The 21,070-nt window shown below is 42.9% G+C and overlaps 1 protein-coding gene and 1 pseudogene across 2 annotated transcripts; one reads left to right on the top strand and one right to left on the bottom strand.

Moving 5' to 3' along the window:
* The first annotated feature begins 5 nt into the window (after positions 1 to 5).
* On the top strand, positions 6 to 20,197 carry DCTN5 (dynactin subunit 5). Its single transcript, XM_081131882.1, has 6 exons — positions 6 to 157; positions 797 to 865; positions 8,410 to 8,528; positions 11,956 to 12,067; positions 15,867 to 15,969; positions 18,796 to 20,197. The coding sequence occupies exons 1-6, from the start codon at positions 110 to 112 to the stop codon at positions 18,891 to 18,893; spliced, it is 549 nt and encodes a 182-aa protein (XP_080988008.1). The 5' UTR covers positions 6 to 109; the 3' UTR covers positions 18,894 to 20,197.
* LOC308554419 (protein mago nashi homolog pseudogene) lies at positions 964 to 8,114 on the bottom strand (annotated as a pseudogene). Its single transcript has 3 exons — positions 8,108 to 8,114; positions 7,765 to 8,074; positions 964 to 1,109 (listed from the first exon to the last, which is right to left on the bottom strand). The product of its transcript is annotated as a protein mago nashi homolog pseudogene (transcript).
* Positions 20,198 to 21,070: the final 873 nt, after the last annotated feature.

Below are 21,070 nucleotides of genomic sequence, written 5' to 3'. Positions count from 1 at the left end.
AGCCTGGGAGCGGAAGTGCAGGGCTCGCCGGAAGTAGCCGGCTTCTCTGTCTGCGGACCGACTGACAGACTCTGACAGGGGCCGAGGCTGCTCGAAGGACCTGGTGGCCATGGAGCTGGGCGAGCTGCTCTACAACAAGTCCGAGTACATCGAGACGGTGCGCGCGACCACACGCGGCCCGCCCCTGCCGCGCTGCCCTGCCCCACCCCGCCCCGGCGGGTCCCCAGGCGCGTACGGGCGTGTGTGCTCCGGCCTTGTCATTTATTCCTGAAACGGCCAGTGTAGGCTTTTTCATTGAATCCTGATCTCCTCGTAGAGATAAAATGCTTTCGAGAAAGCAGGACAAGTCTCGTCCATCCTGATATCAATTACAGCTCCAGGCGTCGGGCCCTTAAGGACGAACCTGATTTATTACGTGCTAATTACGTTAGGTACTTCAGAGTCAGTACATGATGTGTGTAAGCTGCTCAGTCAACGTTGCTCCTGCTGTTTTGGTTTTCGCTGAACCCTCACAGTTCTGCGATAGGGGCTCGGCCCGAGGCGTGGGATGGGGGCCTGAATGCCCGTCTCCGATGTCACTGGGCTGTAGGCAGACCGGCCGCTTGCAGATGCTCGGCCCGGCCTCCGAATCTCGTTTCCTAATCACCCTTGCTTTACTGAAATTACGGACTCGTTCCATGGTAGACTACACGCCATTTCAAGTCATTTTCTCTCCAATATGAACTTTGTTGGTGGAAACCTGTAGCCCAAAACCCACTCGGCGTGCTCCCTCTCATTTCCTGCTCTTTCCTTCCAGGCGTCGGGGAACAAAGTCAGCCGCCAGTCAGTGTTGTGCGGAAGTCAGAACATCGTCCTCAACGGCAAGGTAAGGGACAAAGCCACCTGCAGGATGCATACCTTTGCCTTCTTTCCACAGATTGTCACATTGCTCTTAGCCCCCGTGTGTGCACACCAATATTCAGTCTAGATTGGCTTAATTTTGAAGTATAATCCAATAAGACTGAAAACCAAACACGTCAGGTCTTGGATAAGATGATAAAATACTCCTAAGCCTTCTGGGTCCTTGGATTGATTGACATCAATAAGGGAACCAATTTGTTTTTTAAGTCCTCACCTAAGGATACATTTTTCCCCCCACTGGTTTTTAGAGACAGTGGAAGGAAGAGAGGAAGGAGAGGGAGAGGTGGGGAGTCAGGGAGAGAGAAACATCCACAAGAGAGACACATCAATTGGCTGCCTCCTCCCCCCCAAACCAGGCCTGAGCCGGTGACCCTCCAGGCCATGGGCCAACACTCTAAACACTGAGCCAAACAGGCCAGGGCAAGGAAACCAATTTTTTTTTAATTTATCTTTATTGTTGAAAGTATTACAGATGTCCCTGTTCCCCTCCACCCCCAGGCCTTCCACACACTATTGTCTGTGTCCCTGGGTTATGCATATATGCATATAAGTTCTTTGATTTATCTCTCCCCACCCACTCCCTCACTCCTGCCTTCTCTCTGAGATTTGTCAGTTCCATGCTTCTATGTCTCTGGATCTGTTTTGTTCCTCAGTCTGTTTTGTTCATTATATTCCACATATGAGTAAGATTATGTGATTCTTTCTCTGACTGGCTTATTTCACTTAGCATAATACTCTCCAGGTCCCACCATGCTGTCCCAAAGGGTAAGAGATCCTTCTTTTTTACAGCTGCATAGTATTCCATGGTGTAAATACCACAGCTTTTAAAAAAAAAAAAATTTTGTAATATGTCTTTATTGAGTTCAGAAAAACGAAGGGAGAGGGAGACAGAGAGATAGAAATGTTAATGATGAGAGAGTCATTGATCGGCTGCCTCCTGCACACCCCCTACTGGGCATTGAGCCTGCAACCCGGGCATGTGCTCTGACTAGGAATCAGACCTTGATCTCCTGGATCATAGGTCGATACTTAACCGCTGAGGCATGTGGGCCGGGTAATACTACAGCTTTTTTATCCACACTCATCTACTGATGGGCACTTGGGCTGTTTCCAGATCTTAGCTATTGTAAATTATACTGCTATGAAGATAGGGGTGCATAAATTCTTTCTGACTGGTGTTTCGGGTTTCTTAGGATATAATCCTAGAAGTGGCATCACTGGGTCAAATGGCAGTTCCATTTTTAATTTTTTGAGGAAACTCCGTACTCTTTTCCACAGTGGCTGCACCAGTCTGCATCCCTACCAGCAGTGCCCTAGGGTTCCCTCTTCTCCACATCCTTGCCAGTGCTTGTCATTTGGTGATTTTTTGATGGCAGCCATTCTGACTGGTGTGAATTGATAGCTCATTGTTGTTTTAATTTGCATCTCTCTGATGATTAGTGACTTTGAACATTTTTTCCCATGTCTCTTGGCCATCTGTATGTCCACTTTAGAGAAGTGTCTATTTTAGGTCTTTTGCCCATTTTTTAATTGGATTGTTTGTCTTTCTTTTGTTAAGTTGCATGAGTTCCTTATATATTTTGGAAGTTAACCCCTAATCAGATGTATTATTGGCAAATATGTTTTCCCATACAGTGGGCTCCCTTTCTGTTTTGTTGATGGTTTCTTTTGCTGTGCAGGAGCTTTTTATTTTTATGTAGTCCCATTGTTTATTTTCTCCTTTGTTTCTCTTGCCCTACGAGATGTTTTGGCAAACATATTGCTACAAGATATGTCTGAGATTTTGCTACCTATGTTTTCTTCTAGGATCTTTATGGTTTTATGACTTACATTTAAGACTTTTATCCATTTTGAGTTAATTCTTGTGTATGGTATAAGTTGGTGGTCTAGTTTCATTTTTTTGCATGTACCTGTCCAATTTTCCCAGCACCGTTTATTGAAGAGACTGTCTTTACATCATTGTATGCTCCTGCCTCCTTTGTCAAATATTAATTAAGTGAAATGGCTTGGGTCGATTTCTGGGTTCTGGGTTCTGTTCCACTGATCTTTATGCCTGTTCTTGTGCCAGTACCAGGCTGTTTTGATTACAATGGCTTTGTAGTATAGCTAGATATCTGGTATTGTGATCCCTCCAGCGTTGTTCTTCCTCAAGATTTCTGTGGCTGTTCGGAGTCTTTTTTCCATATAAATTTTTGCAGTATTTGTTCTAAATCTGTGAAATATGCTCTTGGTATTTTAATAGGGATTGCATTGAATCTATAGATTGCTTTGGGTAGTATGGACATTTTAATGATATTAATTCTTCCAATCCATGAACACAGTATATTCTTCCACTTGTTTATATCTTTCTCTATCTCTTTTTGCAGTTTCCTGTAGTATTCCAAATACAGGGCTTTTGCCTCCTTGGTTAAGTTTATTCCTAAGTATCTTAATTTTTTTTGTTGTTGCAATGGTAAATGGGATTGTTTTTGTAGTTTCTCTTTCTGTGAGTTCATTATTGGCGTATTAAAAATACCACTGATTTCTGGGTTTTAATTTTATATCCTGCTACATTGCCGAATTCACTTATTAAATCTCGTAGTTTTTTGGTGGAGTCTTTAGGATTTTCTATGTACAATTTCATGTCATCTGCCAATAATGACAGTTTTGTTTCCTCCTTTCCTATTTTGATACCTTTTATGTTTTCTTCCTGTCTGATGGCTGTGGCTAGGACTTCCGGTACTATGTTACAAGTGGACACCCCTGTCTTGTTCCTGTTCTTAAGGGAAATGCTTTTAGTTTTTGCCCATTGAGTATGATGTTGGCTGTGGGTTTGTCATATATGGCCTTTATTATTTGAGGTATGATCCTTCTATTCCCACTTTCCTGAGAGCTTTTATCAAAAATGGGTATTGGATTTTGTCAACTGCTTTTTCTGCATCTATTGATATGATCATATGATTTTTGTCTTTCAATTTGTTTATGTGATGTATCACATTTATTGATTTGCAAATATTGTACTATCCTTGCATCCCTGGAATAAATCTTACTTGGTCATGGTGTATGATCTTTTTAATATATTGCTGGATCTGATTTGCTAATATTTTGTTGAGGATTTTAGCTTCTGTGTTCACCTGGGATATTGCCCTATCATTCTTTTTTTTTTTTGTGGTGTCTTTATCTGGTTTTGGAATTAGGCTAATGCTGGCCTCGTAAAAACAGCTTGGAAGTATTCCTTCCTCTTGGACTTTTTGGAATAGTTTGAGGAGGATAGGTGTTAATTCTTCTTTGAATGCTTGGTAAAACTCCCCTGTGAAGCCATCTGGGCCCAGGCTTTTGTTTGCTGGGAGTTTTTCTATTACTGCTTCAATTTCATCATCTGTTATTGGCCCATTCAGGTTCTCTGATTCTATCTGACTCAGCTTTGGCAGGTTGTATTTTTCTAGAAATTTGTCCATTTCATCCAGGTTGTCCAGCGTGGTGGCGTATAGTTGTTCATAGTATTTTCTTACAATCCTTTCTATTTCTGTTGGGTCAGTTGTTATTTCACCTCTTTCATTTCTGATTTTATTTATTTGGGTCCTCTCTCTTTGTTTCTTGATGAGTCTAGCTACAGGTTCATCAATCTTGTTTATCTTTTCAAAGAACCAGTTCTTGGTTCTTTGTATTGATCTTTTGTATTTTTTTTTTTTAGTTTCTATGTCATTTATTTCTGCTCTGATCTTTATTATTTCCGTCCTTCTACTTACTCTGGGCTGTGCTTGTTGTTCTCTTTCTAAGTCTTTAAATTATAGGGTTAGCTAGTGTATTTTAAAATTTTTTTTCTTGTTTTTTCAGTGAGTGCTATGAACTTCCCTCTCAGACTGCTTTCATTGTGTCCCATAGATTTGGGGCTGTTGTGTGTTCATCTTCATTTGTTTCCAGGAAGTTTTTTATTTCTTCCTTGATCTCATTGGTAACCTGTTCATTGTTTAATAACATGCTATTTACCCTCCATGTGTTTGAATGTTTTTGAGTGTTTTTTACTATTGTTGATTTCTAATTTCATGCCATTGTGATCTGAGAAGATGCTTGATACAATTTTAATCTCCTTGAACGTGTGTGTAGAGACCTGATTTGTGTCCTAACATGTGGTCTAACTTTGAGAATGTCCCATGTGCACTTGAGAAGAATGTATATTCTGGAGCTTTGGGGTGAAATGTTCTGTAAATGTCAATTAAATCTATCTGATCTAGCCCTACCGGCATGGCTCAGCGGTTGAACATTGACATATAATCCAGGAGGTCAAGGTTTGATTCCCAGTCAGGGCACATGCCCAGGTTGTGGGCTTGATCCCCAGTGGGCGGGTGGTGTAGGAGGCAGCTGATCAATGACTCTCTCATCATTGATGTTTCAATCTCCCTCTATCCCTCCCCCTTTGTCTCTGAAATCAATAAAGATATATACACACACATACACATATTTAAATCTATTTGATCTAGTGTGTCATTTAGGGTCACTGTTTCCTTGTTGATTTTTTGTCTGGAAGATCTCTCTAGTGAATTCAGTGGGATGTTAAAATCCCCTACTATGACTATTGCTGTCGATCTCCTCCAGAAGTTTTTTTATATATTTAGGTGCTCCTATATTGGGTGCATATATGTGTACCAGGGTTATACCCGCTTATTGAATCAATCCCTTTACTATTATGTAGTGACCTTTATTGACTCCTGTTATGGCCTTTAGTTTGAAGTCCATTTTGTCAGATACGAGTATTGCTACCCCAGCTTTTTTTTTTTTTCCATTTGCATGGAAAAATTTTTTCCATCCTTTCACACTCATCCTGTGTGAGTCTTTTGTTCTGAGGTGGGTCTCTTATAGACAGCTTATATTTGGGTCATGTTTTTTTATCCATTCAGCTACCCAATGTCTTTTGACTGGAGCATATAATCCATTTACATTGAAGGTTATTATTGGTAGGTACTCATTTATTGCCATTTTAATTCCTTATGCCTATCTTTCTACTCCTTATTAAGCAGTCCCTTAACATTTCTTGCAATGCTGATTGCAAGATCTGAAACTGAGACTACTCTAACCAGCCAGCAAGACTATCATTCAAAATAGGAGATGAAATAAAAAGCTTCCCAGACAAAAAGAGACTGAAAGAGTTTAGTCTCTTTAATATTTCATGCCATTTCCTTCTGGCCTGTAGAGTTTCTGATGAGAAATCAGCTGACAGCCTTATGGGAGCTCCTTTGTAGGTAACAGATTGTTTTTCTCTTGCTTCCTTTAAGATTCTCTCTTTGTCTTGAATTTTTGGCATTTTAATTATGATATGGGTGTGGGCCTCTTTGGGTTCTTTTTGCTTAGGACTCTCTGTGCCTTCTGAACTTGTGTGACTTTTTCCTTCACCAGGTTAGGGAAGTTTTCTACCATTATTTCTTCAAACAGGTTCTCTAACCCTTGCTTACTTTCTACATCTTCTGGGGCTACTGTGATGCTAATATTGTTATGTTTCTTGTTGTCCCATAACTCCCTTAAACTGTCCTTTTTTTAATTGTTTTTTTCTTTTTGGTTCTCTGATTGAGTGATTTTTTTTTCTACACTGTCTTCTAATTTGCTGATCTGATCTTCAGCTTCCCCTAATCTGCTGTTTACTCCTTCAAATGTTTTTTTATTTTATTTCTGCTGTCATTCTTAATTTCCTTCATAGTTTCCATTTCTTTTCTCATGCTGTTGAGCATCCTTATGATCAGTATTCTGAACTCTATCTCTGATAGAGTGCTTATCTCCATTTCATTTAGCTCGTCTTCTGGAGAATTCTCTTATTCTTTCATTTGGGGCTGGTTTTTTTGTCTATCCATTTTGGATGCCTGTTTGGGTTTGTTTCTATGTATTAGGTAGATCTGCTAGGACTCCCAGTCTTTTGACTGGTCTCTGGTGCAGGCCAATTTCAGATGCTATTTGTGACTGGCCTTGAGCACCCTGTTTGGAGCTATCAACAACCCACAGCTTGTGGCTCCCACTGCTTGGGGCTGGGTGCCATTGGAAAGGACCAAGATGCACACCGAGGTCTGCTTTTCCGAGGCCCGGGTCAAGAAGCAGATCAGGCAAAGATTCAGTGCACCCAGTGATCTGCCTTTGTGTTCAGGCTGTTAACCTGAGTCTCATAATGAGACTCATGCTGTAGACCACAGCGCGGTGTAAACTCCACAGGGCAGGGTGAGAGGTTTTCCAGCATTGTGGGCAATTGCTTCCCCCTCCCCCAGGCAAACGATGCCTGGATGGTAAGTGTCTGCCTGAGAACGGTCTTCTCTCCAGTATAAGGGAATCACTCAACACAGGAATCCAGGTGACTGCCCTCTACGCTCTATTTCAAGAGCCCACAACCCTAGACTCCTTTCACACCATTCTAGTCTACTCTGCCCTCCCTTTGCCAGATCCCAAGGTGAGTGGCTGCACATGAAACGTTCTGCATTGGCACTTTAAGAGGGTGCCTGTGTTTCCAGTCCCCTCTCCCTGGCAGACAGAAACCCGGCTGCTTTTCACAGCCAGATGTTATATGGGCATCTTTCTCAGTTCTGGTGCTCTGGGCTGGGGATCCCAGCTTGGGATTTAGGCCCCAGAGTCCTCAGTGGGAAGCCCCCACAGCTGAGATATCCCTCCAAACCTTCAGCTGCTGCCTGTGGGAGCCCTGCCAGCCCTCTCATACCTCCATACTTCCTATCAGTCTCTATTCTGTCTCCACATTTCCTCCTTGGTTATGAGAGTGCTCTCCAGCTACTCTTCTGTTGATTATTCAGAATGGTTTTTCTATATTTTAGTTTTAATTCCAGTTTGGTCCTGGGAGAATGTCAGTGTAACTTCCACTTAATCTGCCGCCATCTTGGAATCAAGGGAACCAATTTTTTGGTGTTGTGAAAGAATTGTGTTCATCTCCAATAACAAATTCAAGCTCCTGCTGGCCCACTCTGTCCTGGGAGGCCACATGGCATCATTCTCTTTGGTAATTTCACTGTCATCAATTATTCTCTTCAGTTTCTCCATCACACTTTTATGTACATATGCCTCGTTTCTGACCATGACATCATTTTTGTAATTACTGTTATTGGCATATCTCAGTTGCCCATCAGGTTGGAATTCAAATTTCAGGCATTTGTGAATAAACTTGCCCTTGTGACCCACAAGTAATGTAGATAAAAGTCACTCTCTATGGCTTGCGAAGGCCACAAGACCAAACTTTAATAGCAAACCATGCAGTCAGTGTTATGAAGGAATTTCTCTTACAAGTTTTAAAAAAATCTAGTAATTCCCTGATATCATCTAATCCTTAGTCCATGTTTAGTCTTTCCAGTATCTCAAGATATTTTTTTTTAATGATTTGTTCAAATCAGGGTCCAAAGAAGGTCTTAACCTTGTTATACCTTTAGATAGAATATGTGACTCAGTAGATCATAGCACAATTTTCACTCAGGATCTTATTACCTACTCTTTTTTTGTTGTTATGTTTTCATTTATGTCGATAATTTATAAGTGTGGTTTGTTTTATAGACCATTGTGATGAATGACTGTATTATCCGAGGGGATCTGGCAAATGTAAGAGTTGGACGTCATTGTGTTGTGAAAAGTCGGAGTGTCATAAGGCCACCGTTCAAGAAATTCAGCAAAGGGTATGTAACTTAGTTATCTTCTTTCAGTCTTGGACAAGCTGTTGCTACTGGTGGTATTCTCCATGTTTTGAATTGTGGTGTAAGGAATGGGTCTATGCTATTGTTGGAGACAATGAGTAAGAATTCACCAAAATGGGCACAGCTCTAGTGGTGGTGGTCCTAGTCTGGTGGTGGTGGTGAAGGTTGGTTGGTTTCCAGAAACAGAATCCACTTAAGCTGGCAAAAGCAAAGGGAGTTCTTATTAAACAGACACAAACGGGTGGTGGGCACACAGAGCAATATACAGATCTTGTGACATAGAAACCCACACCTGAAAACTATATGTTCATATTTACCGTTGTCACTCCAATAAATTTGTCACTCCTATAAAGTGTTATAAAATAAAAATTAAAAATAAACAAAATAAACACACACAAGCATATTTGATGGAACCTAAGGGTAGAAAAAGGGGCCAAGCCTTATAAGGGACTAGAGCCCAAAAGTAGTCACCTAGCCAGAATCAAGACTACTATTCTGTGTATCTAGTGCTCTCTCTCTCTCTCTCTCTCTCCAAAATTATACTTTGTATTTATCTGCCCTTCTCTGTGCACTTCTGTTTCCCTCTCCTCTGTCTCAAATTGGCTCTTTCCCCTTTCCTCCTGGAGCCAACTTTGCTGCCTCTGCCCCTTATTTATATCATTTTTCCTTTTAGACTTCCAACAGATACCAAGTAGAGATCTCAGGTCTTATTTCAAATTTGTGGTAGAGGGAATCTGATTGGCTCAGCATGAGTTAAGTGTTCACCCCTGATAGCTGTCTAATAGTTGTGATCCAGAGGCCAGATCAAGTCAGGCCTACTCGTCTCACAGTGGGAATAAGGAGTGTCCAAGAAAGGGCATGGACAGGGCTGGAAAGCTGGCCACTATACCTGCTATGGTGGTATTCTCTTGGCTAATTTACTCTCCTGGTTCCTACCTGTGACACCATCTGCATTTCATCCAGGAATTCAACAAGCATTTATTGAATACTCTCCTTATGCCAGTCTCTAAGTTATAAGCAGGGCATATAAAGATAGATAAAATAGCATTCCTGCCTCAAGGTTGTTGTTTTTTAAAATAAATTTATTATTAGAGAGGAAGGGAGAAAGAGAAACATGGATTTGTTGTTCCACTTATTTATACTTTCATTGGTTGATTCTTATATGTGCCCTGACCAGGGATTGAACCTGCAACCTTGGCGTATTGGAATGATGCTCTAACCAGCTAAGCTACTTGGCCAGGGCCTGCCTCAGGGTTCTTCAAACCTAGTGGTAGAAACGTTTACATAAACACGTAGCTACTATATAATGTGATACTATAACGTGATCACCACTATGTAATGTGATAGTCCTGTCACATTGATATGAACAATGTAAAGGAGGAACAGAAAAGAGAGCAACTAACTTTTTATTTTTTAATATATTTTTATTCATTTCAGAGAGAGGAAGGAAGAGGGAGAGAGAGAGGGAAACATCAATAATGAGAGTCATTGATTGGCTGGTTGCCTCTTGCACACCCCCTGCTGGGGATTAAGCTCGAAACCCAGGCATGTGCCCTGACCCAGAATCAAACCGTGATTTCCTGGGTCATAGGCCGGTGCTCAATTGTTGAGCCACACCTGCTGGGCCAGACTAACTTTAATATCTGGGAGTGTATCATACAGGAATTATCCTGTATCTCCCATAATGATGTTGGGCTCTAGGCTTTCCATGATATACAGGGGTTGGAGCAGTTCGTCACTCTAAATCACTCACGGGAAACTATTCACTCATTAACTCAGAAGGCTATTGGGGGAAATCAGAACACTTGTGGTAGGTACCCTTTTGTGGTTTTGTGCAGTGACTGATATTCTGCTAGAGGTGTTGACTCCACTTTCTGCTAAAAGCATTATTGGGCTAGATATGGTCCAAGAAAAGCATCAAGAATGAACTTTGCAGCCCGGCTGGGCGTGGCTCAGCAATTGAGTGTTGACCTAGGATCCAGGCAATCAAGGTTTGATTCCTGGTCAGGGCACATGCCCGGGTTGCGGGCCCTATCCCCAGTCGGGGGCATGCAAGAGGCAGCCAGTCAATGACTCTCTTTCATGATTGATGTTTCTCTCTCTCCCTCTCCCTTCCTCTCTCTGAAATCAATAAAGATATTAAAAAATTCAAAAAAAGATTGAGGAACTGGCAGTACTATTGTAGACTATGATGAGGTCAGGAACTTCATTGCCACACAAGGTGTACAGATAAAAAATGAATGAATTAAGGAAAATTTAAAGAGCATTTTACTCTTTAAATTTTTCTTAATTCATATTTTTAGAATGGAATGCAGGGCTGAAAAGAGCCAGTGAGCATCCAGCTACTTTATATTCATTCCAGCCCAAATATTTCCTATCCCAAGGTACTGAAATTACTTGTAAGTATGATCACAGAACCTCTGTCCATGACACTTTAGGAATCCTGGAGAGTGAGAGCAGTGTTAGAAGCCTGTAGAAAGCCACTAACTGCTACTCATGTTCAAGTCTTGGCTTATATATGTCACTTTCGATTAAGCTTTCACCAAACCTCCATTCTGGGTCAAGTCTCCTTGTTATATCCTCACATGACATGGTTTTTTTCTTCTGTAGCACTTCCTTCAGTTGTAACTACTTTACATATAATCATTTATTTAATCTTGTTTCTTCTCTTGTAAGCTCCTTGTGGGCAGGATTGCATTGCTTATCCTTGCCATTGTATCCCCAGTTCTAGCTTAGAGTCTGGCATATAGTAGAAACTCAATAAAATGAATGAATATATACATCTTTCGAATGTTGGGTGCTAGAAATTATATCTCACAAACCTGATGTCAGTCCCTGGCGTATTATAGAGCGGATTACTAAAAATGTGATCTGTGAGCATTTTCAAAGGAAGCAGAAATGAGCACACATTCACTCATTTGTATATGGTGCCAGTTCTTTCTGTCATCGTTATTAATTCTCACCCGAGGATATTTTTTCCGTTGCTTTTTTAGAGACAGTGGAAGGGAGGGAGGGAGAAAGAAAAACAGTGTGAGAGAGACACATCTATTGGTTGCCTCCTGCACACCTACAACCCACATATGTGCCCTTGACCGGAAATTGAACTCAAGTCCCTTTGGTGTGCAGGCTGATGCTCTAACCACTAAGCAACACTTGCCAGGGCATGGTGCTAGTTCTTTTAGCTTAGAATATCTTGCCCCTTCTGCCTTGCTGTTTCCTTGGTTTAATATTTCTGATTTTGAGCTAGTAGAATTATAGAATTTCCCTAGCCTGAGGATTCCCTTCTTGCTAGGAACAGTCTTATTAGGACAAGATGATGAAGTTGAGATTAGGATCTGTAGTTCTGTAAGCCTTGACCAGAAATTCATCACCTTGACCTTTCTTTGTTCATCTTCTTTTTTTTCTATAGCGTTGCATTCTTCCCTTTACATATTGGGGACCATGTTTTTATTGAGGAAGATTGTGTGGTCAACGCTGCTCAGATTGGCTCTTATGTTCATGTTGGCAAGAACTGTGTGATTGTGAGTATGGTGACTTGGCTGGCTAAGCAGCCTTGCTTCCCCTCTAGCTCCTGTTTCTCACATCAGTGGGCCTCTGCTTCTGTACCAGACAAGGTAGAAGTAGTTTCTGGTCTACTGGCATTATAATTGCATTAATGACCATGGCTGATCTTTATTGAAACTCTTCCCTATGGTGTTAAACTCTTTCCTTCCATGTTTTTTTGCTCCTCACAACCTCCAAGGGTGGTAGATGCTATTGTTCTCCCTGTTTGCAGGTGAGAAGACTGGAGACCTTAGATACTAGAGGATCGATGAGGCTATTAAGTAGAGCTGGGTGGTATGAATGGCCACTCTGCTATACGGCCTACTGTTGCCTTACCTCAGGGATCTTACTGTCTGGTGTGGTGAGGTGAAATTGGCTCCTAGACGGGGGAGGGTGGGCATTTCAGTTAAGAGACTGACTCAGAGTCATCACAGGACATGACTGCAGGGAACTGCAGGTAGTTGAGGGTGATGGGCATGCAGGGTGCACAGGATCCCCTTGTGCAACAGAACCCATAGGACCCTGGTTCATGGGAGCCTCGGCATCAGCTTTTTGATCCCACTAAGTCTTCACAAAGTTGGGTTTCTTGGTATTTCATAGATGAAGAGCTTGGTTTCAGTTAGGATTTATGAGAATGTTAATGATTAGAGCCAAATTCTGTTTAGGGAAAACGTTTTCCTACACTTTATTTATTTATTTTTAAAGATTTCACACAAGATGGACCTTTTTTAAAAAAAACATATGTGTTTTTATTGATTTCAGAAGGAGAAAGGGAGAGGGAGATGAGAGAGAGTCATTGATCAGCTACCTCCTGCATACCTCCCACTGGGGATGGAGCCCTCAACCTGCGCATGTGCCCTGACCAGGAATCGAACTGTGACCTCCTGATTCATAGGTCGATGCTCAACCACTGGGCCACGCTGGCTGGGCTGTTTCCTACACTTTAAACTTGTACCTCAGACAAGATTCTAGGAAAAGCCAATACTTTTTCATGTTATTAAATGGCTGCTCCCATTAACACAGAGCTAGCTCTCTGCTCTGGATAAGACTCCGACTCTGAAGTATCAGAAAACTTGCAGCATCTATACAGTTAATATTCCAGGAGCCACAAGGGCATGGTGCAGGGGAGAACCACAAGAATCCCGCAAGAAACATTCCAACCTGACTTGTTACCCAGAATTAAGGGCAGTGGTTGTTTTGCCAAGTATGCACCTCCAGAGTTCTTAGTGTTAGACAGAAAGTCTGTGGGTTGGCCTGCCATTGATGAAAGAGAAGATAGCGAAATCCAACCTGTCCCTCACCCTGTTTGACCTTCCAAGCCACAGCTGGGTTTTTCTGGTGTTTCCCACAGCAAGGTGAAGACATCGCCATACCTGCAGAGTCCTTTAGCCCTATCCTTTAGCCCTGTCCTTTAGCCCTAGAGCAGATATCTGAAAAGATCCAATCCAGATGCTGCTCCCAGGGCTTGGGGAATTCTAGCCCTATTGTCAGGCACTCTGCTTCTTGGGTCACTTTTCAGTTGACTGTCATGACAAAGTCGTTGCTCAGTATTGGTAGTACTGTACTTATTTCCTGAGCCTTTACAGATTTTCAGGTAATGTGAGGAGAAAGATTCTTTTAGGATTCTAGAATATTAGAGCTGGCAGGAACTCTAATTTTAGAGTCTGGCATGCCCCATGACACAGATCCTTCTTATAGCCTCCGTGTGGTAGTGTGGTCTCTATTTAGATATGTGAAGTTGTAGGTATTAATCAGAATTGCCCAGATGCCTGCAGGAAAAGCCCAACAGGCAGTATTAATAGGCACTCTTGTTGTGCCGTGAGTTGTACATTTACCCCTCTGATCCTGACAGCATCCCTGCAGGTTGGTTTTACATCCTGTTTCACAGGTGAGGACACCAAGGCTCAGAGATGCTAAATAACTTGCATCAGGAGATATAGGTGGCTTAATGCTGGCAACATGTACTTCCTGACCTCTTCAGGAAAGTTCTCCAGGAAAGAATAAAATAGTTTTAGCTGTTAACCTCTCCACTAATTGCCAATCCATTATGCCTAAGAAGTACCTGCATTTTTTATTTTGCTGCTTTCTAGTTGATCCGTTTACCCAGAATACTCTGAAGCCTAGCTGAGCCTCCTTTCTCTGAGTGGGCAGAATGGTCAACCAGTGGACACAGCAGGAGCATACGGGCTGTGTGGTGACTGGTGGTACAGTGAGAAGATTTGTGTCCCTTGTTCCTCTTTGTCAGGGCCCACTGTGCACAGATCTCTCTATGTGAATGTATCATGCCTTACACAGCATGTTCTCTTTCCTTCTATTCAGGGCCCCATGTGCTTAGTCTGAGTTATTAGGAGCTAAGATGTCATCTTTGAGTCATTTGGAAATCACCAGGGAGCTGGTCAGCTGCTGGATTTTTTGAAATTGCCAGTATCAGGGAATTCATCGAAGAGCACTTTGCAAGGAGGATGGGTAGCTGCAGTGATGACTTGCTTCTGAGCTAAAGATGTTGCCAAAGTATTGTCCACCCAGCTGGAGACAAGTTAGTAGACACTTAGAAATTCAGACCTTAGAAGTGTAAGCTTTTTAGAGGTAAAAAATTCATTTGGCAATCTACCTGTTAATTCCTGGAAATACATCTGATTTGGGTATTTAATAATGGGGAAAATTTGGACACAACCAAATGAAAATATACTTCATATTCTTTGGTAAAATCTGAGATCTCAACAGGTTAGCATTGTCCTGGTATTTGTTAGGAGTTCCCCTTCTCAGCCAGGTATATTGTGTCAGATCATCTGACCAGAACACAGTGGATTACAGGCCCTGGGGATGTAAACGTAAGTCAGTAAAGAACAAAACTTATAGCAGTAACCTGAGGCAGTCCTCTAACCTGTATACAGAAGCCTCTGCTTGCCCTTAACCGTGGAACACACGCCTCTCCCAGACCTCCTCTCCTGCCCTCAGAAAGCCATGGGTGGTGGCAGAGCTGAAAGTTGGTGGCAGTGCATAAAGTCAGACATAAGGTTCAGCCTTCAGTGGATGGATGGGCTAATACACATCACAAGTATAGAAGTGGATTCTAATTTCCTGCACAAGTGGTTCTAGGGCCTCAATGAAGTCATGAGAATCAGTTTCCTTCGCTTTTCTGTTTTCCTCTGGGAGGCTCTCAGGAAGGGTCTTTCCTCATGGAAGCAAGATGGCTGTTCCCCTTCCGTCCTGTCCTTTAGAAACCTCTCTGGGAGGAGCTTCTTTTCTCAGTGGTCCCAGCAGAAGCCCTGACGTTGAGATTCATTAGACTGTTTTTTGGCTCAAATGTCAATTCCCTAAGCCAGTCTCTATGGCCAGCTTGGATTTTGGAGTGTGAGATGGGATTGAGGCACACGGGCTGAGCTGGGCATAGGGGTAGTTCCCAGGGGAGAGACAGGTTCCGTTACCAGAGGAAAGGCGAACATATGTTGGGCAAGCAAAACAGATGCCCACTAAATTAAAAAAAGAAAAGAAAATTAAACAGAACCCTTAGAAGACCGAATTTCATATAATCTGTAATGCTTAAGATAACCTGAACTGTCCCTAGCTTATAGACCCCGCTCCAGATGTGCACTCACACACACACACACTCACACTCATTCCTACCTCCTCCTGCTTGGCAGGTACCATCTGAAGTAGGGAATTGTGGCCAAGCCTCTTACCACTATTCCTGGCTAATGAAGAGAATATAAACTAGCTGTCCATGTTTACTTTTATTTCCTGATCTATTTCCTATTAATAACATTTTAATTTCAGGGGCGTCGGTGTGTGTTGAAAGACTGCTGCAAAATTCTTGACAACACAGTATTACCCCCAGAAACTGTGGTCCCGCCATTCACTGTCTTCTCGGGCTGCCCAGGTAACCATGGGTGTTGATTATGAGAACTCAAGCTTATTTTCCTTCACAAAAGCAATGCATGCGGTTTCTGTCTCTGACAGTATGTTAGTCTAGCTAACCTAAAAATTCTTCTGCTACAAAGCACCTAAGAATGCTGTTTATAATTTAACAGGTATCCTTTTTAATTTTTTTTTTTCTTTAGTCCTGACTGGAGGATATTTTTTCCATTGCTTTTCAGAGAGAGTGGAAGGGAGAGAAAGAGAAACATAAAGATCGATGTGAGAGAGATACAGCGATTGGTTGCCTCCCACACATACCCCAACAGGGCCGGGGATCGAGCCTGCAACTGAGGTACGTGCCTTCAGCTGGTATCGAACCCAGGACCCTTTAGTCAGCAGGCTGACACTCTAACCACTGAGCAAAACCAGCCAAGGCAACAGGTGTCCTTTTACATGCATAATTGGATAAGGAAATTATCCAGGTCAGAAGCAAAGAGGAAACTAAGTGGACACTGTAAGCACGCTTCAGGTGACTCTGTCTTCCGAATAGAGTAGCTGAGGGTTTGACACTGTGGGCATGAGAGAGAGCCTTGCATGCACACATGGCAGAGGTCCTCTTGAAGGGTGTCCCCCAATAAAATTTGGTGTAGAACCAACTGCCATCAGCATAGGAAGAGCACAAAAAGCATGTTTCTCTTGGCTTGGGCTTTAGGAGGGAAAAGGAAGTATCTCCAGAGAATTCTAACTACGGCCTTATGCTCACATTGGTTGGGGATTTGGACATATGCTTTCTGCCCCGCCCAGGAATGTCCAAACTGAAAAGTTACCATAAAGCATGGTCTGATACCAGTGACCACTCTAGGGCACCTGAGAGAAGGAAATGCGTCGCCTCTCGACCTCAGCTGACAGATGCTCTCAGGTAAAACCCCCCTTGAGCTGAGTTTCCAATCACACAGCACGCAAGGAAATAGAAGTAATACACGCTTACCCTAGAAAGCTTGGAAAACACTGACGTCAAAGGAAGACAGAAACCTCACATTCCCCCCACCCCAAGACAGCATCATTCATGTTGTTTCACAGTTGAAATTCTGTGGCATATACACAGGCACATCACAAATTCATAGATGATATCTGCTACCGGGTGGCTTGTTTTTCCAGTTTAAACAGTCTCATTACCCAGATCATTGAATATGAATTTCAAGGATGGACAACATCGTCCACCCAGATTCTTTGGGGAGGAAATTGGCCATTCTGCTATTTCATTCATCTCAGTTTTTGCAGAGGAGGAAGAGACATCATTAGTAATTCTCTCCATATGGGGTTCCCACTGAGAAAAAGTAATTGTTCTCAGCAAGTGCTGATCAGATTGTCAGACAAGCATGTCATATGAGGTGGGAAGTTCACTGTGCCCTGGTTGGTGGCTCGGTTGGAGCGTCATCCATACACCAAAAGGTTGGGGGTTTGATTCCCAGTCAGGGCACATACCTAGGTCATGGCTTCTTCTTTGGTCTGGGTGTGTGCAAGAGATAGCCGATCAATGTTTCTCTCTCTCCCTCCCTCCCTTTCTCTCTCTATTTAAAAAATAAATAAATAAAAATGCAGTGCTAGAGAAACTTCTTAACCTCTTTTAACTTGTTGAAGGTCCTTAGAACCAGCTTATGGCCAATGGCAGGAGTCAGGGAACCACTGCTAGGCTTTTCAAATCCAAAGAAACACTGTGTTTGGAGCTTCTGATGAAGGATTCGAGTTGCCTGGGACCTTAGAGATTGTTATATGAATGAGGAAATGGGGGCCTGGAGAGGGTGGGCTGTCCCAGGCGTGAGAGCTGGTTAGTGGGGAAGCCTTGACGATCACTCACACCCCTTTATTTAGAGTTTAGAACTTTTTGCTCTGTCTTAAGATACTTCCCATGTTTATTTTATTTGGTTTCACAGCAAAAGCTAGCCATCTAAAAGCTGCTTTTGGCAATCTCCATCTTTAATAAGAGGCATAGGGTTGCAGGAAAACTGGCACATTTTTGGAGAGCTCCACACCATGAAACTGAGCCATAGAACAAATTAAAAGGCAAATCATTCAGAAAGAATCTGGGTCAGGAACCAAAAACTCAGAGGCCCCCAGGAGGCAGGCAGATCACACAGATGAAGTAATAGCCCATCATTATCACTGCTTGGCCTTTTGGCTAAGATCCAGTGTAATATCCCATGATAGCTGGTTACGAACACAAGCCCTCCAAAAATGTGCCAGATCACAGGGTATGAACTTTTAAAAGTTTTGCTAGATATTCCTGAGTTACTCCTCAAAATGGTCGTATGAGTTTACACTTCCATCCATAAGAGAGTGCTTCTTTCCCGGATATTCTTCAACGAGGCCCGTCTTTTGTCTCCTGACAGCACATTTCTGTTCTACTCCCACCCATATTTTGTCTGGTGGATGTTGGATTCATTTCATTGTACGAGTAGGAGGGCAGTTTCTTACCTCGAGAGTTCTCACCTTGACTTGCCCAGGAGGTGTCACACCTGAATCCATGGGGTGGACAAGTCCTTGTCTGGAACAACCTTGATGTAGTCAGAGTTGCTTTAACTCTTCAGTTCATGCAATAATGTGCTAAGCTCTTTTACCTGGAATAGATTTCTCCATTTTGAGAGCAGTATTATTTGCCTTCCCCACGTATAAAAAATTCTTGTCATCTAGAAGACTGTCAGTGGAAGTATTCTGTTAGCACCAAAGATGGAAAACCTAGCATTCTGACATTTTGTGACTAAACAAAAGGGCCCTCTAGGGGTTTAAACAGGAAAAGAGCTGCAGGCCTCCCTGGCTCCCATGGTTGACCAGATCTTTCTTTCCCCAGGACTGTTCTCAGGGGAGCTTCCAGAGTGTACCCAGGAGCTGATGATTGACGTCACCAAGAGCTACTACCAGAAGTTCTTGCCCTTGACACAAGTCTAATGTGTCTGTCTCATGTCTTGAATTCACTTGAGCTCTAAGATGAACTTGGGGACAAAGTGAGCCAGTCAGCATCTACAAAGAGGTCTTGTGTCTTTGACACCTTCTACCCATCCTTTTTTGTTGTTGGGTTTTTTTTTTTTTAATTCTTCTGAATTTCTTAATCATCCTCTGCTCTGAGCTCTTAAGACTTTAATAATAGAACATCTAGAGGAGTTGTCTCCAAATGCTCTGCTTAAACTGTATCTGTTATCAGTCACTCCATGCCATTATCTATGGGGTACAGATCATCTGTTCTCAGCACTCCCACCCTTGGTCCTTTGAATGGCTGGGTGCTTCCCAAGACAGGCTGCAGAGCGGAGCACCCTGTCCAGCATGGCAGTCACAGAGCTGACGTGCTGCTCACCGCCATAAGCTCCCCACCATGAGTGCCACTCACATGGGTCTCTCTCAGCTTTCCTGCCACTAACACATTTGACCAGTTGCCACAATTGCTCATAATCGTGAAGAAAAAGTGTTTGTGGCTTTTCGGAGTCCAGATTCCTGTTGGCTACTGAAACATGAAAGGAGGGGTGGTTAGTATTTCTCTTCTTTCCCCAATGACCTTAACTGTCATTTTAACCAAGGGTGACTAAGAAAAGACTTTCTAGCATTGTGTTGTAGGGCCTGTGGCTTTTACTAGAAGGAGGACCCTCAGCACCCAGGTTTTTTTTGCGAAGTCACAGGTTTGAAGTCTACCATGTGGATAGACTAGTCTGGCAGCCACCCTGTGCCTCAGGGTACTTGGGGGTAGCAGTATATGCCTTATTTCATTGAAGACATAGCATTTGTGACACTTGTTCCCTGGCCTAGAACCATTTGACCCACCCTGTATTTGCTGTAAACCTCACAGTTCAGATCAAAATATCTGTACTTGGGCCCAATCACATGTATACACAGGGGCCTTTCAAAGTAACTCTGTGGCACAGAGTCCCAAGGAGTAGTCAGCAAAGTCGCCAGTGCTATTCTTACTGTCTTCTGGGTAACAGTACAATCTTCCCTGGTTCTGCTCTGACCTCTTGGTTTAGAAGGACTTAGAAGTGAGGGCCTGAGAACGCTGGCCTTGCTTAATGCTCTGCCGCTTCTGTGAGTTGGGCCGAATGGTTCAGCCTCGGAGGTTAGGCTCTAGCAGGCGCTATAGTGATTCAGTGTCGGGTTCTGGGGTTGACAGCTGTATGTAATTATCTCTACTCAGTCAATGTAAAACTGCTTTCTGGTTTGTCATTTTTTTTATGTTTGTATATTAAAAGATTGACAACCAACCAATCATTTGAAGGTGATCATTCTTGCCCTCCAGTGACATGTACCTCTGTTATTTGGGTACTTTGCTGTGTGCCTGGTGCCTTGCTGCTCATGGCTCACACCGACCCTGTAAGGCGGATGTTATTCTCATTTTACAGATAGGAATATTAGGTAACTTGGTCCAGTGCATACAGTGAAGGAGTGGCTGGCCCAGAAGTCACAACATGTCTGTCTGGCTCTGGAGCTCATGCCCTTCAGAGGGGACAAGCCTGCCCTTGGAGCACACCTGCTGTGCCTCCTGTCTGGTGCCAGCAGTCTGTGATGGTTGCGCGTTCTTTCATCATACCCTGGCCTCTACTCTAGCTCCCTTCTCCCTTTGTGCTACCAAAAAGGTGAATCTTAGAGTTGGCGGAATATAACCTCTTGCTCACTAGAGAAATCTTCCAGGGCATGTCCAATGGAATTACCATCCCATTTGTGTTTGAATACCTTACGACTTTATGAGACTGTTTTCTTTTGTAATTTTTCACAGCTTTATTGAGATATAGTTGCCATAATTTTTTGACTGTCCGTTTTGTTGGGGAACAACGCAAACTAAGAGAAAGGGGAGGGGCGTTGATTCTCTTAAAACGATTTAAAATCTTTAAGTAACTGAAGTACATGATTTCAGAAGTCCAGTCCAGTTAGGAAAGAAGGGACATGTTATGAAGTAGGTCTTCCCAGTGCAGAATCCCAGAGGCCACCACTCAGAGCAGGTCCGGTCTCCTGGCAGAGGTGGTTCTGCATCGGCACAACACACAAGCAGGTGTGTATGTACGCTCACACCAGCCTCTCCATAGTCACACAGATGCCATCACACACGAGCGGTGTTGCTCTGCACCTCTGTGCTTTACTTAACA

The sequence above is a fragment of the Miniopterus schreibersii genome, assembly GCF_964146895.1.
Source record: "Miniopterus schreibersii genome assembly, chromosome: 3".
Taxonomy (NCBI): Eukaryota; Metazoa; Chordata; class Mammalia; order Chiroptera; family Miniopteridae; genus Miniopterus; species Miniopterus schreibersii.
This window is presented reverse-complemented; position numbering and strand designations above follow the sequence as displayed.